The 22,834-nt window shown below is 49.3% G+C and overlaps 1 protein-coding gene across 1 annotated transcript in view; it reads right to left on the minus strand.

Moving 5' to 3' along the window:
- Positions 1-2,847: 2,847 nt before the first annotated feature.
- The window catches only part of ITIH6 (inter-alpha-trypsin inhibitor heavy chain family member 6), a 30,089-nt gene continuing 10,102 nt past the window's right edge, over positions 2,848-22,834 (minus strand). The window contains exons 6-13 of the mRNA XM_002720020.5: positions 18,113-18,229; positions 12,064-12,235; positions 9,140-11,194; positions 7,274-7,366; positions 5,916-5,951; positions 5,619-5,732; positions 4,373-4,750; positions 2,848-3,477 (exon numbers count right to left, since the gene is read on the minus strand). Coding sequence (XP_002720066.2) covers positions 3,266-3,477; positions 4,373-4,750; positions 5,619-5,732; positions 5,916-5,951; positions 7,274-7,366; positions 9,140-11,194; positions 12,064-12,235; positions 18,113-18,229 — 3,177 coding nt within the window. The 3' untranslated portion in view covers positions 2,848-3,265. The remainder of the gene's footprint in view (positions 3,478-4,372; positions 4,751-5,618; positions 5,733-5,915; positions 5,952-7,273; positions 7,367-9,139; positions 11,195-12,063; positions 12,236-18,112; positions 18,230-22,834) is intronic.

Raw genomic sequence — 22,834 nt, forward strand, 5'->3', positions numbered from 1 at the left:
GTGGCAGATGAGTCTCAGTGTATGTGTCTGTGTAACTGTGTCTCCTAGTATCTGTGTATAACAATACCTGTGTATCAGTGTCTAGTCATAAAGTTTCTGGGTGCCAGTATCCCTGTATGTCCTGACATCTGTTCTAGTGTCTAAATGTGCTAAGTGTTTGTTCATGCCAGTGTCTCTGTGTGTTTTAGTGGTTGCCTATGCTTCCCAAGAGCTGTGTGCATCTTAATATCTGTATGGCAAGTATTTGGCTGTGTTCCAGTGCTTACATTATTTTATTTTCTCAAGGTTTATACATCCCAATGTCTCCATGTTCTGTTGTCTATGGTTTCCATTGTATATTGTGGCCAAGTATTTGTTATGCACTTGGTTCCTTGCAAGTCTGTGAGTTTTTGTGTCCCATTTTTTTATGCATTCCTTTGTCACACATTCTATTAGTCTATTTTTCAGTGTCTGTATATCCCCCATCTCTGGGTGTCACTGAGTCTCTGTTCCCTTATTTTTGTCCTTCTCTCTGTGTGTCCTTGACTTCTTGTGTTTTAGTGCCTACACATCCTTGGCCTGGAATGTACTTGAGACTTTTTTTTAAACATCCTGAGCCTTGCTTCTAGTGTCTTGTCTTCCTGTCTTTGTGTGCCCATGGATATCTATGTCTCAATGCCTAAACATCCAATAAGCCTCTGTATTTGAGTGCTTTTGTGTCCATTTTTCTGTGCATTGCTGTCTTTTCATGTATTCTTGATATTTTACATGTCTCTGAATCTTTGCATGTTGCTGAATATTTCTGTGCCCTTGAATCTGTGTGTCTCCTTGAGTCTGCATGTCCCTGAGTTTTTGTATGTGATTTAGTGTCTGCGTACCTCTGTGTCTGGGTGCCATGAGCTTCTATGTTCTAGGGTTTGTGTGTTCCTGTCTGTGCATCCCCAGGTCTTTGTACTTCCCTGAACCTCTGTGATCCAGTACAAATGTAATGTATCCCTGTGTCTTTGTATTCTTACATCTGAGTGTCTCTGAGCGTCTGGCATCCTGTGTCTGCATGCTCAAGAGTCTGAATGTGCCTCCTTCCATTTGCCCCATGTTGGTGGGTTCCTGGGTCTGTGCATTTTTGGAATTTTGCTCTTTGTGTCTGTGTCTTCATCTGGCTTTTGGTTTTTATCGTCCTCTTCAACTATTTTCCCCTAGCTTTTGTCTCTATATTATTATTTCTTTATGTTACTGTGGCTTCTGTAACTTGATGCCATTCTCTTTCTCAGTCTCTGGGACTTTTTGTCTGGGTCTCCATGACTGTGTTCTTGTTTCTGAGGATCTGTTTGTTAGGGTGCCTCTCTGCATCTGTTTCTCTCTCTCTTACTCTGTCCCTGGTTTTGTTTTGATCAGATCCACCATCTCCGTGTCCTGCCTCTCTGTGTCTGGTGTCTGGAACTATGTCTTTTTCTTTGAGCCACTATCTCTGTACCCCTGGGTCTGATTCAGTGTCTCTGTCCCTTCATATGTGGTCTTTGTCACCTGTTTGTGTTTCACTACTTCTAGTGTGCCCAGGTGTGTTTTTGTGTCTTTGTGTCTTTGTGTACTTGCCTCTCTGGGTAGATTTCCTTGTCACTGTCTTCCAATTTTCTTATAGCCTGTTTGTCTCTTTTTATGTCTGTACATTTCTTTGTTCCTGTCTCTGTATTTCCAGACGTGTTCATGTGTTTGTCCCTGTGTCCATGTGACTCTATTTGTGAGTTCACGTCCCCTTATGCATTTGTTCTAGGGCTCTTGTCTTTGAATTCTTGTGTCCTTGTCACCATGTCACAATGTCCCCATTATACCTGGACTACACCTTGCCTAGTGTTATGACTCAGTTACCTTTCCTGATCCTCATCATTTTGCTGGTGTTTGTCATTCTTTGAGTGTATCTCTGGATCCCTAAATATATGAATCTGTGCTCTTTTCTCACTTCTCTACATATATGTATGTTCCTGAGTCTTTGCCACTAAGTCTGGGCCTGTGTAACATCTCTGTTTATCAATCCTTGTAGGTCTCTGGTCCTAAGCCTTTGTGTTCTCTCACCACCTCCCCTGACCCCCTACAACAGTGCTTCTGTCTCTCTGTCCTTGGAGTCTCAGACTGTGCTCCTGATGAGTGTCTCTATGGTTACCTCTGTGTTTCTATGTCTCAATTCCTCTGCTCCTATGTCTGGAATTCCATGTGCATCTAGCTCTTAGTTTGTATGTTGTATGTAGCTATGTTTCCTTGCCTCTACCCAAATGACCTTGTTTTTTTTTTTATCACCTTGCCTCTTTGTAACATGGAAAGTAACTCAAAATCATGGGGACACAGAGGCCCAGCAAGAGAACACCTGTTTCTGTTTCTCTCGGTTTATGTCCATGATGCTGTCACTCTGGCTTACTGTCCCTCTTTGTATATCTATGGGTTCTTGTTTCTGTGTTTCTTTCTTTTGAGATCCCTGTGTCTTGTGTTTGCATAAATCTTTTTCCCTCTATTTCCTATTCATGCCTATGTCCTTATTCCTGTCTTTCTCTGTATGACCCCATGCCTTTGTGTGTAGATAGATGTGTCTAATGCTGTTTCATGATATCCCTTTCATTTAGGAAATATTGACTAAGCACCTCCTGTGTTCTAGGTACTGAGGATACATAGATGATTCAGTAGAGGTCCTTGCCCTCAAAGAGCTCACACTCTAAGTCAGGGATCCAGAGAAGAAAATAGATGGTTACTACACAGTATGATAAGATCTCTATGTGATCTTGGAGGGGATAGGGATGGGATATGGGAACAGGGAGGAGGGAGGAGGAGATCAAACTCAGGGGTCAAGGAAGGCTTCCTAGAAGAAGCAACAACTAAACCTTGAAGGGTGAATTAAATTTACTGACAGAAAGTGAAATGTATCCCTTACAGAAAGAGAAGTACATGTAAGGATCCAGCAGTAGGAGAGAGTTGGTTCCAGAAACTCTGAGAGCCTTAGATCTACCATGGAAGCCAGGGAAAGTTGTAAGTAGGACTGGTGACTCAGTCAGTTTTTGTTTTAAGAAAGCCACTTCTAAGGCTGGTTTGGGGAATGGGTTTGGAGGGAGTGCAGACTGGAGCCAGGAAGGACTGTGAAGTCTTTATGTCTGTGTGCTTTGTGTATGCTTTTCTCTACTTGTGCATGAGTGTGTGTCCCTCAGAGTACCTCTATATCCCCAGATCTTTGTCCTTGGCTCATCCCATGCCTTGGCCTCCAGATCTCCCAAGTTTAGGTGTTCTGACTCGAGTTCAGGAACCATCACAGGACATAGGTGAGGAAGGGTTGGCCCAGCAGCCTCTCTACATGAGAGCGCTTCACCAGCCAGCAGGAAGTCCAGCGGGGTCGAAGCCTTGGTGAATCCTTCAGCAGCTTCTTGCCTAGAACCACAGGCACGTCTGGGCCATGTTGCCTCTGCAGGCATGGCCCTGCAGGCCCTGTCACCAGCCGAATGTCTGAGTGCTGGAACTGCCCTGAAGGAGAGAGATGTAGCACTAATCAGGGCTATGACCTAAGTCCCTGTTCAGAGCTCTTAGACGATTGCAAAGCAGGAAATCCAGAGAGAGAAAGGTGGGGCAGCAAAGGCCTGGGGGAGACAAGAGGCTGGGCATTGTGGGAAATGTGACAGAGCTAGGTAGGACGAGAGTATAGTATGAGTAGGGAGGCAAAGTGGATGAGGTAGCAGAGGAAAGGGGACAGCCAGTCTTGGAGGAGGCAGGGAAGATTCACAGGAAGGAGATGAGAGGAGGCAGGAATCCCAGAGGAGGTAAAACTATGCTCAACTGACCACTGCTGCCCCAACTGTTTGGTGTGGGCTGCTGCCTCAGGTTCTGCCACTGTCTTGTAAACTACAGTCTAGCTTCCTGAAACTTTTCCTTCACAGGAACATCCAAGAGTAGATGTAATATTCACATTCTGACTGTGTCTTCCTTCTGCTTTATGATTCCCCACTGCCTTCAGAATAAAGCCAAATTTCTCATCTGGCATTCAGCTCTGCCCACTCCAGCTCCAGCTCCAACTCCAGCTCGTCCAAGCTCCCTTCCTTTCCTCCATATTCTTGCTTGGTCTTTCAGACTCAACTGTGGGTGGGTCTCCCTCCTCTAGGAGGTATTTCCTGAGCTATGAATCTGGGAAAGAAACCCCCCTCCCCTCCACTGTGGGTTCTTCCAGCTCCCTGGTCTGTTTTCTGTCCAGTGTTGATCTCTCCCTGGTTCTTTTCTCTCTCCAGACCAGGACCTCCCAACAATAGAGCATGGCTCTACTTCCTTTTTGTGGTTGAGATACTGGGGGGCCCACTGGCCTTTCATCTTTGAAGGGTCTCTCTGGAACTGGTGCACCCTGGCCCTTCTAAGCCTGAGCAGCACTTACCCATCAGGCCATGCGCTGAGGAGCTAAGGCCTGAGCCATTGGCCACATAGAACCCCAGATGTGGCAGTTGCAGGGGGCTTGGGCGTCTGTAGCGGTGTCGGAGGACTAGGAACTCAAGGTAGGGCCCAAGGCGGAGGGTGAGGCGGGCTCCAGCAGCCACACGGAGCTCCAGCTGTGGCCTCTTCAGCATGGCAGGTTGATCCCAAGACAGGTGCAGGGTACCCTCTCCTCGTACAGATATGGAACTGCGACTGATGGTGATAGTGTAAGCCCAGGGTTTGTCGGTAGTCACTGTGATGATGTGGAAGTAGGTGCGGGGCTGGTCCTCATGCCCTGGTCTTGGTGGTGCCCCAAGAAGCCGCCCACTCACGTGCAGCCCTAGAGGGAAGGGAGTGTGGGCCTGGAGCTCAGGCCTTGTCACCATCACATGGTCATCCACAGCAGGGCAGGGGTGAAGTATCAGGGATCCATCTACTGCTACCACAGCCCACACACCTGCTCCTTCTTGTAGTATGTATGTACATGCTCACCACATTGCAGTTGTTTCCACATGAATTATATGTGTGTGTCTCTGAATTTCTAAGTGTATGTGCTTGCTTATGTTTAGAAGAGTATCTCCAGGCATGTCAGTGCATCTGAATGTTTGAAGAAGATGGCATGTTAAGAGTGAGTATTTTTTGGTAGTGTGCTTATGTGTGCCTCTGGATATGTTGGTGTCTGGTTGTATGTTGGTATGCCCTGATAAGTATCTGAGGTGTCAGCATGCATACATCTGGGTATGTTTAAGTCTGTGCCTTGGTGGGCATTTCCATGCATCAGTGTGTTTCATATGTCTAGGGTAGGAGAGTATGTGTGTCACCTGTATGTGTTGAATCCTGGTAACTGAGATGAATCTAGGGTATAAATGGTTGTATGTTGATGTATGTGTCATTGTGTATATCTTGGCATGCGTCATATGTCACTGTATGTCTGGACGTATATTTGTGGATGTGAACAAGTGTGTCTAGGTGCTTATTTGTGGAAGTTTCCTGTATGCCCTGGTGTGTGTGTATATCTGTGAGTGTCTTGTTATTTATCTGAGTATATTTGTGTGTGCTTTCATGTGTGCTTGTGTGTTTTTGTATGTTACTTACTGTGTGTTCACTGTTGTGTAGGAGGCATTTTAAGTCCACAAATGACTGGAGATTCTGACATGAGTAGATGTGGCTATGCTGTTGTATGGGTATGGAGTCCTTGGGGCTCTTACCTGCTTTTGGGTCCTCTATGAGCTGCAGCACGTCTCCAGGGCGCCCATCCAGTGTGAAACAGATCCTCTCTTCTGAGTGTGGGATACGGACCACAAAGTGGGGGTCACCATCCACTGCGAGGTAAGAGATGCAACTCTGAAGGTTCGTGGGAAGGAATAGGAGAGAGAAAAGCGAAGAGAGAAGACAGGCAGGAAAGAGGCCATTTCCACTTCCCCTGACAGCAAGAGAGCACTCAGCTCTGGCCCCAGTGCACACACCATCCTCTACTCAAGGCTGAGGGCTGCAGGGCTGCTTACCTGAGGATGAGAATGTGAAGATGCTTGGCAACATGTCTGCAAAGGAGAGAAGGACTGCGTTGGTGAGAGGTTGATCTGTCACATTCCTGGGAACTCTGTGTTGTGATTTTTACATGGTCTGTTCTGCAGAACAGGGTGCACATACCTGAAGTTTCGTGTTTAGTGTGGCAGTGTTGAGGTGGTGGAAGCTTTAAGAGGTGGAAGCCTCCTGGGAGGTGATTAGCTCACTGGGCTTCATTCTCAGGGATGGATTAATGCTGCCTCAGGTCTCTTATGACTACATTAGGTCTCCCCTTGCTGTGAGGGCTGTCCAGACACCAGAACTGTGGGCCAAATAACCTTCTTTTCTTTGTAAGTTACCCAGCTTATTTTGTTGGAGCAACACGAAATGTACTAATACACTCGGGGACCCCCTGGCCTCTGTGTTACCTCCTCCCAGATATGGTCCAAATTCCTGGTTTCAGTGTTTAGGGCTTTTCTAGGACCTAGCACACGTCTACCTTTCTAGGTAGACAAACCCAATGGGTTACCCTTATGAATGCCTTACCTTCTCCTGTTAGTGACCTTTTGTACCTGTTTTTCTTGCCTCCTGGAATATTTTCTTTCCCCTTAACTCCCAAGGATCAATTTCTAATTATTATTCAAGGCCAATTCAAATGCTATTTTCTCTTGTTGTATGCCTATGGTAAGTGGAATTCTAATACAGCGCCTGAGACCCCTTGATGTACACACCTTGAAAAACTCAACAAACTATGAACAAGATGAGCTGTCACTCCATTAAATGGATTAGGCCATGTGGCCCTGTCAACCTTAAAAGCTGGAGATTATCCAGGTGGCCTTGATATAATCACATGACCCCTTTAAATTTCAGTCTAGAGGTCAGAGACAGAGAAATCAGAGAAAAATGAAATGTGAGGAGGATTTTTTGTGAGGTCCATTCTTCATGGCTGTCCTTGAAAATAGAGGTAGCCAGGTGGCAAGGAATGTGGGAGACCTCTGAGTCCTGAGAGTGACCTTAGATGACCTCTAGAAAGCAAGAGTCATCCCCTCCCCAGACAACCAGCAGCAAGGAAATAGGGACTTCAGTCCTACAAAGGATTGAGTTCTGCCACCAATAGGGATGAATGTGGAAGAGGATGAGAACAGTCTGACAGACACTTTGATTTCAATCTTCTAAGACTCTCAGCAGAGAATCTGGTTACCCTGCACGTATACTTCTGATCTTCAGAGCTGTGAGATAAGTAGTAGGTGTGGTTTTAAGCTGCTAAATTTGTGGTGGTTTGTTATGCTTCATTAGAAAATGAGTACATTGCCCCTCCTCTGGGCACTCACAATGTCAATGAGAATTATAATCGAACCTTTTGCTAGCTCCACAGAACTTCTCTGGGATTTCATGCTGCCTCCAGCTCCTCCCAGGATCTCCTCAGATTTGTCAGTCCAGTGTGGACTTCCTGCCAAGCACAAAAGAGGAGAAATAGTTCACACTTCCAGGGCAAAGGTGTCCTGAACCCACCAATGGGCATACCTTCCTTCTGCTCAGATTAGCCCTCACTGGCTTCCCAAACCAACAGTCTCTCTTCAGGACTGGGACCTTAAACTTGCCACAGCCTCTTAGTCTTTCAAGTTCAGACATGTCCAGTGTTCTTCCTCACATCATTCATTCATTCATTCATTCATGCATTCATGCATTGCTTAAGCAACAGAGATATACTGTGGTGAAAAAGACAGACATGATTTCTGACTTGGTGAAGTTCATAGTTTAGCAGGGGAGGCAGATATGAATGAAACCATAACCACAAGTGTTGATAAATGCTATATGAAAAAACAACAGAGTGACTGAAGGAATTACAGAGACCCTAAGTAGCCTGTGGGGCAAGAGTGGGTAAGCAGATCTGAGCTGAAATGGAAGACATGAGTTGGAGTTTGAGGGACAATGGAAGTGATGAGGGTGGTACCAGGGAGGGAACAGGGCAAAGTAGACAAGACAATTATCAAGCAAAGGGAATAGTGTGAAAGAAAGCTGAATGGAGGCAGGGATAAGAGTTCCTGGGAGGAACAGAAAGGAGATCAGTGGGCCTGGAGTTCAGAGAGTATGGGAGAGTAAGGGACAGTGAGGTCAGAGAGATATGTGCTTGTAAGCCATGAAGGGACATTGAACTTCATTCTTAATGTGATGGGAAGCCCTTTTGGGGATTAAGTGTGGAAAAACCATGAATCATGTTTTGTCTTTAAAAGGTTCCTTTGGTTATTGGGAGATCTGGATAGGAAAGGAATCAGGCAGACTGGCATAGAGTCTGGAACAATGTTCTAGGTGACACCACAAATGCCACATGAAAGTGACATTTGGAGTGCTCAGAAGTGGATGGATTTGGGAAATATATTGGAGGCAACAATGAGAGGAAATAAGGATAGATAGGGTATTGGGGGAGAAAGGTGGTGAGAGAGAGGGCATATTGAGGACATTATGCCCAAGTTTACACCCTAAATTGGTTCTAATCCTCTGCTACAAGGTCACTCAGGGAATATAAATCCTTCTAAGGATAGCAGGAGAGTAGAGTGGTGAAGCACTCTGAGTTAGGGACCAGATTGTATGGGTTCAAATCTCTGACTAGCTGTGTGACATCAAACAAGTGGCTGCTCTTCTGTGTGCTTGTTTCTCCATAAGCACAACGTGGATATTCACACTTTCTTGAGAGGATTAAATGAGAGACAAGCACAGTACATAAAGCAGTAGCTCCACATAGGAATAACTCAGAAATACTGTTATTTCAAAGTCTCTGAAAAATTTAAGATAATTGTCACCATCCTCCCAAATTTTTATATTCCTTTAATTAAATAGAGCTGCTCACAGAGCCTAGAAGAAAACCCAATCTGACCTGCCTTGACCAGTGATGCTCCAACTTCTCCTCTCACAGACCTACCCTGCTTGGGAATCATCAGCAATTCTCACTCAACAAAGCAATCGTCAAAGCTACAGTTTAGCCACTTTGTATCTGTTCAGCCTTTCCAGTCTTTATCTTCCAAGGTCTCTAACTCTGAGCTTATGTGCTGAGGCCTAGAGAAATTAAGGAACTAGTCCAAAGTCCCAAAGCAAGCAAGAAGTTGTACTGTCACTAGAATCTGTGCAAGCCTTGTCCACTCCCAGATCCTGTGTATTCTACATTTATAGCTCCCCCACCCCCGCACCCCCCACCATGGCTTAACCTCTTGCAGGTAGCCCTTACCATCTTCATCAGGAGTGAGGAAGGTATAGAAAGCTGGTGGGTCCAGGGACTCCACAAACTTGGCTTCCACCATGGACTCAGACAACAGCTTTAGCTCCTCAGGGAGAAGGAACAGACTGATGGCCTCAGGGAGGGTGCTGGAAGGCAGCAAGACTGGAACGTTTGGAGGGCTGCCTTCTGGCGTAGGCCTGGAGCTGTTAGGTAGACTCATCGTTGGGACTCCTGCCACAGATGGTCCCAGAACTTTCCTGGTGCTCTGGGACCCCAGCAGCAGGTCATGCTGATGCCAGAGCCTTCCAGTGGGTGACAGAGAGGGGACGGTAGGGGTAAAGGGAGTGGGGAGGGGTTCTCCAAAGCCAGTGCTGGTCACAGTAGTGCTAGGAACTGTGGGACTTGAGACTGTGGTTGGGAATGTGCTTAGGTTCTGGAGACGTGGGGTCCTGGGCCTGGCAGATCTAGAGGGCAGTGGGGTTTTGGGTGTATGGGGGGTTAGGGTCCTAGGTTTTGAAAGCAATAAGCTTGTGGAACTTTGATGAGGTGGGGCACTAGGCTTAAAAAGTGATGTAATTTTGGGGGTCTTGGGTGAAGTGATCCAAGATTTGGGATGTGGCAGATCATTTGGATTCTTGAGAGCAGGAGCCTTAGGCCTGATATGTGATGGATATTTGGGGATCTGAAGTGTGGAAGCCCCTGGTGTGGATTGTGGCAGGCTTTTAGGAGAGGGTGATGTGAGAACTCCAGGCTGGGGGTATGATGGGACTTTGGGTCTCGGTTGTGATGGAACACCAGGTTGGGAATGCAATGGAGATATATGCTTCTTAGTGCCAGCTTTGGGCTGGGCTGGAGTGTTAGGATTCAGAGGTGGGACTTGCATCTTGGAATTCATGGGTAATACAGTAGCAGGATTCTGGTGTGCTGGAGTGCTGGGCTTCCGAGGCAGTAAAGCACCAGAATTTGAAGGCACAGGGACAGCAGTTTTCGTCCTGACAGTTGGCTGGGCTAAAGTGCCAGAATCCTGTTGTGCTGGAGTTTTGGGCTTTGAGTGGATGGGGGTTGATAAGGTACTAGGGCTGCGACTCAGTGGCTCCAACTCTTTGGCAGCGGGTATCTTCTTTGTAGAAGCGGTCATAGTTGAGGTTGGCTTTGCAGACCTTGATATGGAAGATACCTTGGACACCAAGCCTGATCGAATTGTGCCTGTCCCTAGGCTGTTCCTGATGCTGGGTGAGGGTAGGATGGTGCTTGGCCCAGCTGTGGTGGAAGTGTGTCTCTTGGTCTCACTGTCTTCCTTGGGCTGCACCATGACCAGTGAAGTCAAAGGTGTGACAAAGTTGTATTCAAGAGACAGGTTGAGGACTTTGGCAGCTAGCAGATGGCGAGTAGTGGTGTCACGGGCTTGGAAGCGTGCCTCCAACAACTCTCGAATGGTGACATAGGCCCAGAGGCGGCGGATGAAGTGCGCCACATTGGGGGCTGGTTCCCCTGGACAACCAAAGGCCTTCTGGCTGCTGTTGGTGACCCCTTCACTATGGCGGGCCACAAGAAGCTGACCTTTGTGGCCATGAGCTGCCAGGTGGATGCCCAGTTCCTGTTTGCCTGGCTGCACTTGGCCTGCCACCACCAGCTCTGAGCCTCCAAAGTAGTTGGGGAAAAGCGCCCAAGGGGAAGCCCCAACCAAGCCACCTAGGTAGTCCAGACGCACATCTGCCAGCAGAGGCATGGAAATCTCCTCATAGAGACCCTCCAGCTGTAGGGCTGCATCAGTGTCTTCATATATACGCCGGGCGACTCCCCTGTTCTCTAGGGACAGGCGACGCAGCAGGGGGAAGTCAGCATCATCTCCAAAGGCCAAGCTGAAAAGGGATACTCTGTGGCCCAGCGCCTGGCGGACGTTGGAGAGGATCACACTGGGTGTTGTCACACCAGCTGTGGGCTCCCCATCTGTCAGGAAGATGATAAGAGGGGTCCTGCCCACACCGGGGCTCCTCCCAGGTTCCTGGTTGCTATGGCTCAGCACAGAAGCAGCTTCTAGCAGAGCTGCATTGATGTCGGTCCCTAATTGGAGAGCAGACTGTGAGCTCATCTTCTCTGGCCCATTTAGCCCCACTTTAGACATACTGGGCCCCTCACCAACCTCCCAGCTATAAGTACATGTCACCTCTGCTCAGGCTGCTTCTGTTGTATATCTTCCCAACTGCCCTGCCCCCACCCAGACTCCCTGTGAACCGACAGTGGGGCCCACATGTCCTTGGTTTTTATCACTCCCTGTCTCAGAGTGTTCTTTGCTTGTTTCCTGGGGGGATGTCTCATTCCTAGTCCGGTTGGCAGCTAGCCAAGGATAGCATTCCCCACCTTCTCGCTACAGAGGAAGAAAGGGCTGAGTTGACAGGAGTCAGTGGGTGGAGGAGACTTCAGTAATTGTCTGAGAGAGGACTGATCAAAAACCAGAATTAGGGGAGCAGTACGTGCAAATGCTTGGAAATAAATATCTAGATTATTGATTAAAAAAAAAGTGTTAGCCAATGTTTCTACGTGTTTGCTTTAGAGAGGAGAAACTCATCCCAAAGAGAATTCTTCCCTAAGATACACTGAGAATTATCCATACCCTTTCCATCAGGAAAAGGAGGTAGGAGGGGAACACAGACAATGAAGGGACATAACAACATACTTGAAAAGGTTTGTGGAAAGTGGAATTAAAAGATAAATATATTCTGGTGCAAAATTTTCTGAAGTCCATGCAGAACTCTTTCAATAATTCTTATGTTCCATGGACATCCTGATGGCCCCTCACACTTCTGTAAGATGTGATAGTGATATTTCAGGCAGCAGAAGAGGTGAGGAGGATGAGAGAATGAAGAAAAGGCTTCAGGAACTTGCCATGTCACCCCAGCCTGCCCATTTGGGTGGGTGGGTCTAGCACTTACATCCAGCAGCTTCCATGTGATCCAGGTAGTTCTTGGCACTGTGGACATTCTGGCTGGTGGCCTGGATTGAGCCTCCAGCTCTCCAGACACTAACTGTGTCAGAAAAGGAGATGATGTTGAAGTAGTCGTTGGCTTGCAGGTCACTGAGGATCACATTCATGGCCTTTTTAGTCTGTGGGATATGGTTGAAGAGAAGAATTTAGTTCTATGAGAATGAAGAGCTTTTCGCATGCAGGGCCCTAATGTCTAAGTGTTGTATGGTGTTAAGACTCTCTGACTCCAGCAATCTGTCTATAATTCTCACACCTGAGAAAATTCTTTATGCTCTCTAAGGGTAGGCCTTGGGACCTAGAATTGCACTGTTCAATATGGGAGCTGCTAGCCACATGTAACTATGTAAATTTAATCTGTTTTTATCAATTTAGTTAAGATTAAATTAAAAATTAAGAAATTTTATTAATTAGTTAAAATTAAAGAATATAAAAATTCATTGTCCACTTGTAGTAGCCACACTTCAAGTGTTTAATAAGCACGTGTAGCCAGTGTTTACTACATTAGACAGCACGAAGTTTTAGAATAGTTCCATCATCATGGAAGTTCTGTTGGTCAGTAGTGGTCTACAAGGTTCAAGCTCTATATTTTCAGAGGTTTAGAATCTGTGTGTTCTGTGATTCCTGGATCCTATGATCAAGGGAATCAATTATTTCAGGACCCTAAAATTTAAGAGCTTTATGAGTTCAAGTTGTTATAGCTTCCTTTCAATGACTGCATACTTTGGTTCTGCTCTATTTTGCCCTTCTGCCTCACCCTCTATTTCCTCCAGGCTCATCTTCTCACCAGCTCCTAGGTAACCCAGATTCCATTTCACCTCCATAACTTTGCTTTAACTGTGCAGTATTGACAGCATACTGTCCCACTTCCCCTTTATTTATGTACATCTTTTTTGTTCTTTCAGTTGGTCCTTCTCTTGAAAGCTGTTCCTTGAGCTGCCTACCCACATCCCTCTCATTCAGATATCCCTGTTCCAGACTGCTTGCTGACTCTTTCACTCTCCATGTTGATATCAAGCCCTTCTGAGAACAGGCCTTAGAATTCTCTGCTGCTTCTTTCTTTCTCCATGGCAATACTTAGCATTGGGCTAGGTACACAGGAGGTTCAGGGAATAGGGTATGTGGGTTCAAGTATTAGGTACCATTTATAGGTTAGTGTTTTAGGCACTGTGCTGAATACTTAGCTGCATCAGCTCCTCTAATACTCACAGCAATACAATGAAGATGGTATTAGTATTAGCCCCATTTTCTAGGTGCTGACAGTGAACCTCACAGAGATGTCATTGATGAGCTCAGAGCCACTCATTGATGGATCAGAGTCAACTCCATGTTTGGGATATGTTAAGTCCAGTGATCCTAAACACAATCTTATACTTTCACTTCTTCAGAGACCACAGGAAAGACACTTGAGACTCACTTTCTGTACCCCTTAAAATGATAGGTGATTTCAGGGCCACTGTGGTGGTACAGTAGGTTAATCCTCTGCCTGCAGCGCCGGCAGAGTTAATCCTCTGCCTGTAGCACCGTCCCATATGGGCGCCGGTTCTAGTCCCAGCTACTCCACTTCCAATCCAGCTCTCTGCTATGGCCTGGGAAAGCAGTAGAAGATGGCTCAAGTTCTTGGGACCCTGCACCCATGTGGGAGACTCAGAAGAATCTCCTGGCTCCTGGCTTCTGGCTTCAGATTAGCACAGCTCTGGCTGTTGCGGCCATTTAGGGACTGAACCAATGGACGAAAGACCTTTCTCTCTGTCTCTCCCTCTCACTGTCTGTGACTCTACTTCTCAAATAAATAAATAAAATCATTAAAAATGATAGGTGATTTCTTGAATGCTTGTAAGTGGATCAGAGTCTTTTCTACCAAAATGAGAATTCAGGGGATAGGTCACATATCCTGGGATAGGGAGCTAGTACCACATTCTTGTTTCCACTGGGAAGGTGAGGCTTAAGATGACCTTTCCTGAGAATAGAAGTAGAAAAGTAACAGCTAAGGAAAGAGGAGGAAGTCTGGAAGTCAGAACCTCTTGCCAACCAGGGACATGTTTTTAGACATGTGTTGTTTAGTCTTCCTTTATTTTGAGATTTCTGAGCCACCTTTCTGTTACTGCTCTCTAGTTTAATTCTGTTTGGTCAGAGAGAATACTTTTTATGATTGACACTCCTTCAGATCTGTTAAGGTGTATTTACTGTGTGCCCATAATGTGATCTATCTTCGTAAATGTTCCTTGTGAGCTTGAGAAGAATGTGCATTCTGCTGTTGTTGGATGAAGTACTCTAGAAATATGAATTAGATACAGTTGATTGACAATACTAGTGCTATTCAATTCAACTATGTCCCTACAGTTTTTATGCCTGTGGTATCTACCAAACACTGATAGAGGGGTAGTGAAGTCTCCAACTATAACAGTGAATTCACGTACTTCTCCTCTGAGTTCTGTCGCTTTTCACCTTATGTATTTTGGTGCTCTAGTATTAGGTGCACACACATTAAGAACTCTTTTGTCATGGAGAATTCACCCCTTTGTAATCAGATAATGCACCTGTTTATCCCTGAAAATTGCCTTTCTCTAAAGTCTGTTTTGTTTGAATTATAATAACTATTCCAACTTTCTTTTCACTTGTGTTAGAATGATATATCTTTATCCCTTTCTTTTAATCAATCTCCATCATTGCATTTAAAGTATATTTCTTATAAACAACATTCTCTTTGTTTCTTTTCAACATTGACAGTCTCTTAACTAGTGTATTTAAATCATTTACCTTCATAGTGTTCACTGATAAAATTGGATTAATATTTGCTAAATGTGTGATTTTTTCTATTCATTGCCCCATTCTTTATTTTTACATTTTTTATCCATTCATTTTCTGCCTTCTTTACTTTTTAAAAATATTTATTTATTTATTTGAAAGTCAGAGTTACACAGAGAGAGGAGAGGCAGATAGGGAGAGAGAGTCTTCCACTTGCTGGTTCACTCCCTAAATGGTCGCAATGGCCGGAGCTGTGCCGATTTGAAGCCAGGAGACAGGAGATTCCTCCAGGTATCCCATGCAGGTGCAGGGACTGAAGGACTTGAGCCATCTTCCACTGCTTTCTCAGGCCATAGCAGAGAGCTAAATTGGAAGTGGAGTAGCCGGGACTCGAAATGGCATCCATATGGGATGCCAGGACTGGAGGTGGCAGCTTTACCTGCTACACCACAGCACCAGTCCCAATGCCTTCTATACTTTTAATTGGGCATTTTATATGATTCCATTTTCTCTTATTAGTATATCCATTATGTTTAGAGAAAAAATTTAAATGCTTGCTTAGAGTTTGTAATATGCAATTAAAACTAGTAAAGTCTGTATTCAAAGAGCCCTAAGCAATCTCACTCATAGTATAGGTATTTTGGAGAAAAGTTCTCCAGAATTCATCTCCAATCCTTCATATAACTGCTATTATTAATTTCATTTATCTATAAAATAAATTCACTGAATATGTTGTTACAATTATGATTTTAAACAAATTATTATCTATTAGATCACCAAGAATGAAAATAAATAAAATATTTTACCTTACCATTTATTTATTCTCTCTAACACCCTTCCTATCCTCAAGTAGCTCCAAGTATCTGAGATATAACATTTTCCCAGTCTCTGAAGATTGAACATTTATTGCAAAGAGGCTTATGGGTGGCAGTTCATCAAATTCTATTGGTCTGAGAAACCTTTATATCTCGTTCCCTTTGGAGGGATGATTTTCTTAGAGACACACAGATTTCTAAGCTAGTGGGGATTTTTTTCTTCTCCACTGGCAATATTGGACTCAATCTTGCTGCATCCCTGGGTTCTGAAGAGAAGTCTGCTGCAACTCTGATTCCCGTTCTTCCATAGGGGAGGTGCTGTGTCCTCTGCCCTGTTTAGAAGACGATCTCCTTGATGGTCTGCAGTTTGGAAACATCGCACCAGGAAGTAGGTTTTACTGTTTTCATCCTAACTCTGTATTAATCCTGTTCTCTGCACCTCCTGGACTTGTGGTTTGGTGTCCATCGTTTCTCTTGGAAAATCTGTATCTGTTGTTACTTCAAATGTGCTTTCTTTCTCCTGCTCCTCTTAGCCCACTTAGACATAGGCTACACTTTGCCATTAACCACAGACGCTCTTAGGGTGTGTGGTCACCTTCTGTCTTTGCTTTGTTTTCAGCTTGGGAAGTTTCGAGTGACATGTTTTCAAAATTCTTGCTGATCCTTCCCTCAGTCATGTCCAGGCTATGGAAGAGCTCACAAGCGCATGCCTCACTGCTGTCACAGTGTTCATGAGGCCAGCATTTCTGCATTTTTCCCTGGGGCTTCATCATCTGCCCGCATTACCCATATTGTCCACTGTTCCCCCAGAGTACTTGCCATACCAGTCATGTTCCAAACAAGGCCTGGTCCGGGGGATAATTCCTGGCCATACGGGAGCCAGTTTGTGTCCCAGTTGCTCCACTTCTTATCCAGCTCCCTAATAATGGCCTGGGGAAAGCAGCAGAGGATGGTCCAAGTGCTTGGGCCCTTCACTTGCTAGGGAGACCCAGATGGAGATCCAAGCGGCTGGCTTTGCCCTGGCCCAAAACTGGCTGTTGGGGCCATCTGGGAGTGAAGCAGTGGATGGAGGATCTCTCTCTCTCTCTCTCTGGCTCTCACTCTCGCTCTCTCTCTCTCTCTCTCATTCTAACTTTCAAAATAAATGAATAAGACTTTTTTTTAAAAAAAAAAGTTCATTAAAGAAAATGTCAATGTATTTGACATATCTGAGTCTGGTCCTGATGTTGGTTCTCCCTCCTTAGCCCTGGCTCTTTCCTTGTAGTGTGCCTCCTACTTTCAAGTGGGAAGCAGACATGATGCACGGGTAGAGGCAATGGAAGTACAGAGGCTGCTCGTGAGAGGTTTTAGGTTTCTCAGGCCAGGAGCAAGGCTGCCTTTGTTGTCTGCAGTACTTGCAAGCGCCAGAAGCTAAAATTTGCTGTTGTCTCCCTGGGCCTTTGCTTGAGCAATTTTCCTGAGCAGCATCGAAGGCTTTTCATTTTTTTGGCTCTAACGTCAGTTAGCGCACGGCGCCGAGCAGATAAGGTGGTGATGTGTGTGCTGAGAGAAAGCATTCTGAACACTGTAATTAGGTCTTGGGCCTAGGGACACGGTGACCCAGTCGGTGGGTGAACTTCCCTGGGCTCCGCAGCATATCCCCACCTCGGGGCGCCGGGGAGGATGGAAAGGCCCCAGTTGGGTGTGTGTCTTTCCTACTCTGCAGGCCGAGGGGTAGGACGAGCAGGCATGATCCGCCCCAGGTGGGGGCCTCTGGCACACAGGACTCAGGCAACCTTGGGTTGCCAGGGGTGGGGGCCAGGAAGCTGGAAGGCAGGCAGGTGACGGTGGATATTCTCTGTTGAGAAGCCCAGTCTTGTAGTCTGAATGGCTGCTCCAGGGGTTCAGGTTCTAAGAGCAGAGTCCCCCTGGTGTGCGGTGCCCTGCCCTGATTTGATGGAGGCTTGGAGAAAGTGCTTGAAGAGGGAAAACATATGGCCTCGGAACCCGCGTTTCTAACCCTGTGATGCTAGGCACCCTGTAAAGGCACACTGTTCCAGAGACAAACAACAGCCTAAGGACAAACAACCTCTGGTCTCCCATGATAAGATCTGTGTCTCTGGGACCTTACCTGGGGCTGTTTTGGGATTCTGAGAGCTTGCCACACCCTAGCATGAGGGCTCTCTGCCCTTAGCACTTTCTGTGCCCTGGATTGGGAGAGGCAGGGTCTCGGGGATGTAATGCGTTGCACACCATTGATTCCACGCTCTTACTGTTGCGGGTCTCTGGGTCAACTGGTACCCATTGGTTGGGTGCCAGGCCCCAGGAAGAGCCAGGCCATAGGATACAAGTGTGGTGCAGTGGGGGGACCTATGGCCCCAGGGTCCCACTGTCCCACACTCCAGCCACCAGGGCCTGCTCATGCCAGGACCAGTAAGGTCCCGGGGTCCTTGTTACCTGCTGCATCTTGGTACCAAACATGGAGCCGCTCACGTCAATCACAAACACCACGTTCTTCTCCACAGGCGGGAGGCCTCGGGGCGCAAAGTAATGGATAAAATAGCCGTCGTAGATCTGCACAAACAGAGGGAAACCCAGCATTGAGCACCCCCATCCCGCCCTGCGCTTCTCTGCTCGGCTCCTCCCTGGTTCCAGCTAAGCAGGCATGCCAAGCCCCTGGTTCTCTGCTCCCTGTCTGTCTCCTGAACCACCGCCGAGCCCCTGCTGTGCAGACCTTCCTCCCTGGGCAGGCCCGGAGCTGGGGAGTGAGGGAGACTGGCTGGTGGCCCGGGACTCCACGGATCAGGATCTCTGGAATCTGTGAGTTCCTGTCTGTGAGAGAGCTGGGCTTGCACAGTCCTGAGGGTCCCTGGGGACGCTTTGCCTGGGCTCCAGGAACTCTAAGTATTGTTTTAACCTCCCTCACTAAAGTGAGCCGGGGGGCCCCGCTCACTGCTGCCAGGGGCTGGGAGCCTGCAGGGCCTCTCTCCTGGAACCTCCTTTCTGCTGTTGCTGGGCAGAGCAGGGAGGGGAGGCGGCGGCAGAAGCTGAGCAAGCTGTTTGTTCAGAGGGGATTGGTTACACCAGGTACAGATGCCTTGGGCTGCCCTGGATGTGATTGGCCGCTGACCCCCCTTCCCCCCACGCACCTCATCTCTGGCTGTGCAGAGCCTGGGAGCTCTGGCAGCTGCGGGCAGGGGGAGGCTGGGAGAGCCCCTCACACCACTGTCAGCTCAGCTCAGGGGTGCGGGCGCCTGCAAGGGGCTGTGCCCCCTGCAGCCTGAGGCAGGCTCTGCCCAGGGATGCAAGGTTAGCTTCCCCTCTGCCCTGCAGGCACTCCCAGACCACCAGGCTGCAGGAGATGGGAGGACACTGTGCTCCTTCCCCCAGGCCAGACACTGATTTAATGCAGACTCACAGGTGCAGAGCCCATCTCCACTTAACCGGCAACGGACACCCTTCCCCAAAGACCTGCGTCACGGCCCCTGCATCTGGCTGAGCCAGGAGCAGAAGGCAGTGGGCCTCCTGGGGGCCTCCCATGCCTGGCAGGCCGGTCTCCTGGGAGAGTAGGTCAGCTGCCCCTGATGCCACGTTCGGAGCCTCTCCCCCCACCTCGATGCTTCCCATGGCCACAATGCGGGACTCGTCCATATACCTGTCCCGGGACTATCCCCAGTCACCCCACACACCCCCGAACTCCCAAAGAATATAGGGCTGCCTGCCTGGTGACAAGCACCTGGAATGCACACCCCTCCCTGGCACAAGATCCATATCCCATGTGCCACCGCCTCTGCTGGGACCACACAGAGAGAGCCTGGGCCCCGACCCCCAGCACTGCCTCTCCTCTGTGTTTCAGGACCCACTTCTCCAGCACCCATACCCACAGCCTGCACCCCGCTTTATCTCCCATAAAATGTCAAACTCTGCAGTTCTCTGCCCCCCAGATAACCCGCTAGAACCAATTCCACTGAGCCCCCCAAGCTTGGGTCCGGGACATGTGTGCTGAGGCTCACCCCCAGCTCATGGCTGCCCACCCCACACAGCAGAGCACCCAGCCCACCCTACTGGAACTTCCTGGACGTCACCAAGTCTCCCAGCTCGATGGACAGATTTTGACTCTCACTGGACTCGACCCTTTGATGTATTTCACGGTTGACAGGCACTTCTGCTTTCTTCCAAACTCCTTTTCGCTGGGGTTCGCAGACAGGGACGGGGCTTCCTATCTGGCCGCCACTCAGCAAGGCCCCCAGGACTCGCACACGCCTCGCCGCTTGTCTCCCTGTCCCAATGCTGCGGTGCTTGCGGATGTTGCTCAGGGTCTACACACACAGAGAGATCGTGCTCCTGTAGCTCCGTGGAGGGAACTGGGCACTTGTGTTGTGCCTGGCAGCAGTGGTGGAGGGTCGCCTGAGGGCTGGGAGCAGCCCTGGCTGTGGGGTCTGGCACTGGCCTCTCAGCTCTTTCGTCAGGAAACTCAGGTTCAGACCACACACCATCTGCCTGGGTGACACACTTGCTCCCTGGGATTCCAACCCTTCTGGCCAGCTGGGGCCACACATCTCGTCTATGCAGTGCCCACTTCGCAATGTACTGTGCATGGGTCAGGGACCTCCAGTGTCATCGTCCCAACAGTGCGACCCTCATCTAGTCCCAGGCTCCCAATGTGTGCCTTTCTCTTCATGGGCCACCATCTGCAGTGTCACTGCTGATTCACTTCGCAGTGTCACCTGCACACACCCTCCACGCCCTTCCCCACACCAGGCACAAGACATCTCTGCTGTTTCTTGTGCTGGTGGATCCTTCTCATCTTGTCTGTAGGCTTCCAATGTGTGCCTTTCTCTTCATGGGCCACCATCCGCAGCGTCACCGCTGATTCATTCACAGTGTCACCTGCACACGCCCTCCATGCTCTTCCCCACACCGGGCACACGACATCCCTGCTGCTTTCTCGTGCTGGTGCATCCTTCTCATCTTGTCTGTAGGCTTCCAATGTGTGCCTTTTTCTTCATGGGCCACCATCCGCAGTGTCACCGCTGATTCACTTCCCAGTGTCACCTGCACACGCCCTCCATGCCCTTCCCCACACCGGGCACACGACATCCCTGCTGCTTTCAGTTGCTCCTGGATACTTCTCAGGGCCAGCACCAGTTGCACCACACACAACCCAGTCCCTGTGCAGGCCTCACGGCAGCCAGGTGCGCTGCTGCACCTAGTGTGGGGCCTGCGGAGCCTGGGGCTCAGCAGCGGCTGGGTCTCATCAGCACGACCCCGCGGTGTCATTCCCCTCCTGGCTCCCCGGACACCTCCGGACAGACTCAGCCTCGCCGTGGGGCTGCTGCAGGGCTCGCCAGCCCCCAGGCGCAGCTGCCTGGCCGATTTCTCCCTGCGGTCTCTGCTGTCGAGTTTGCAGCTCATGCCCACACACTCCAGGGCAGGCATAGCCCAGCCTGTGCTGCTCTGCTGTGCGCCCCCACGGCGCTGCGATGCCTTCCCCTCCTCTCGAGCCCCGCACGGGGATCAGTCTTTGCACTGAGGCCCAGGCCTGCCTTGCCCTTCCCGCGAGAGACGGCCTTGCTGCCAAGAGCCTTCCTTCTTTCTTCTGTCATCCCTTGTGCTGTCCCCTGAGAGGGCACTTGTCAGCTGTGTCAGTGTTGTCTCTCTTGCACCACAGACAGTGGGCTGGGTCCTGGGTGTGAAGTCCTGCTGGGCCCCCAGCACCACCAGAGCGGGGAGTGCCACGCGTTGGGGCAGAGCCTGTCCCCACCCAGTAATCAGTGGGTGATGGCGCTCGGCCTGCAAACGTGGGCACAATGCAATCGGTAATGGGGAGTGAACTGAGGCTTCCCTCTGGGGTGACGAAGGACTCGCGGAGAGTGGGTACCTGGGCTGTGCATTCCCACTCCTGGCAATGCTGCAGAAGGTAGAGTGAAGCAGGAGTCCAAGGCCTCCCTAGAGCAATCACCCTCACTCGAGGGACACCCGTTCACGGCCCCTGCTGCCACCTGCTGACAAGGTACCCCCATGTCTTGGTCTGAGGTTGCGGGAAATTGCTTCCATTCCTCTTCACCACGGGCTGTCCCATGCCTCTGTGCACCTGCACGTGCTGTTCCCTCTTTCCGCATGCCTTGCCCTTCACTGGGTCAGCCGAGCAGGGCATGTGTCCTATTCACTTCCTCCGTAGCATCTCAGATGTCAGCTCTTGGACCAGGAGTTCCTTGGACTGCCCTGCAGAGCTACAGCGGCCCACTGCCGGTTTTGACCCAGCAACTGAACTCTTGAGGATGTGCAGAGCTGTGTGTGCCCATGCACCTCAGGAGTAGGTGAGTCCAGAGGGGGCCGAGAGCCTGCGTTGCTCTTCCAGGGTCCCTGAGCCCACGAGCGCAGGACTGGGCCAGAGCAGCTCTGCCCGGTGGGGAAGTGTGCAGGGTAGGGTGAGCGAGCCCTACCTGAGGGCAGGTGGAGCACAGCACATGTGAGCCCACGAGGGAGACAGGAGTCCTGGGGAGCCAGGGCTCACCAGGGGGAGAAGGTGGAGTGGCCTTGGAGCAAGAGGAGGTGCTGACAGGTGGACAGAGGGTGGAGTCCCTACGTGGAAGGTGAATGTGGTCACCCAGGGCGGCATGGGCTGAGCAATGCCCACATGCAGATAGTGAGGATGCCCACGTGTCTTCCCAGAGAGCCTGCGGTGTGGTCTGGGCAGCAGCAGGTGTCTCGCATGCTGGCAGCAGGGACAAATGGGGGCTGGAGCGTCCCTGCCGTCCTCGTCTTCAGCTCACAGTCAGTGTCTGCTCTCAGCCGCTCTGCTGGCCCATGGGTGCTCCTCGTGGACTTGGCGAGCTGGTTAAAGCACATGGAAGGGCTCCCTGTGTTCACGTCAGGCTCATCTGAAGCCCAGGGAAACTCTCCCTCCTGAGGGGCGGCAAGCAATGCCCAGAGAACGTGAGTCTGTGAACGCCAGCCAGCCTCAGAGCTCAGGGGTGTGAGGGAGTGAGTAGTGGCCGGTGGTTCCCTCTGCAGCAGGTCTGCTTCCGAGGGAGCTACGCGTGGATCGGATCCAGTGCAGGTTGACCGAGGCAGGATTCAGCTCTGCAGTTGCAGGTCTGCAGGCCTTCTGTGGAGTCCCCGCACCGCCCCAGCTGTGGAACCTGTGTTTCATGCTATGGTGCCCATGTCCTCATG

Source organism: Oryctolagus cuniculus, chromosome X (genome assembly GCF_964237555.1).
Source record: "Oryctolagus cuniculus chromosome X, mOryCun1.1, whole genome shotgun sequence".
In the NCBI taxonomy this organism is placed as follows: domain Eukaryota; kingdom Metazoa; phylum Chordata; class Mammalia; order Lagomorpha; family Leporidae; genus Oryctolagus; species Oryctolagus cuniculus.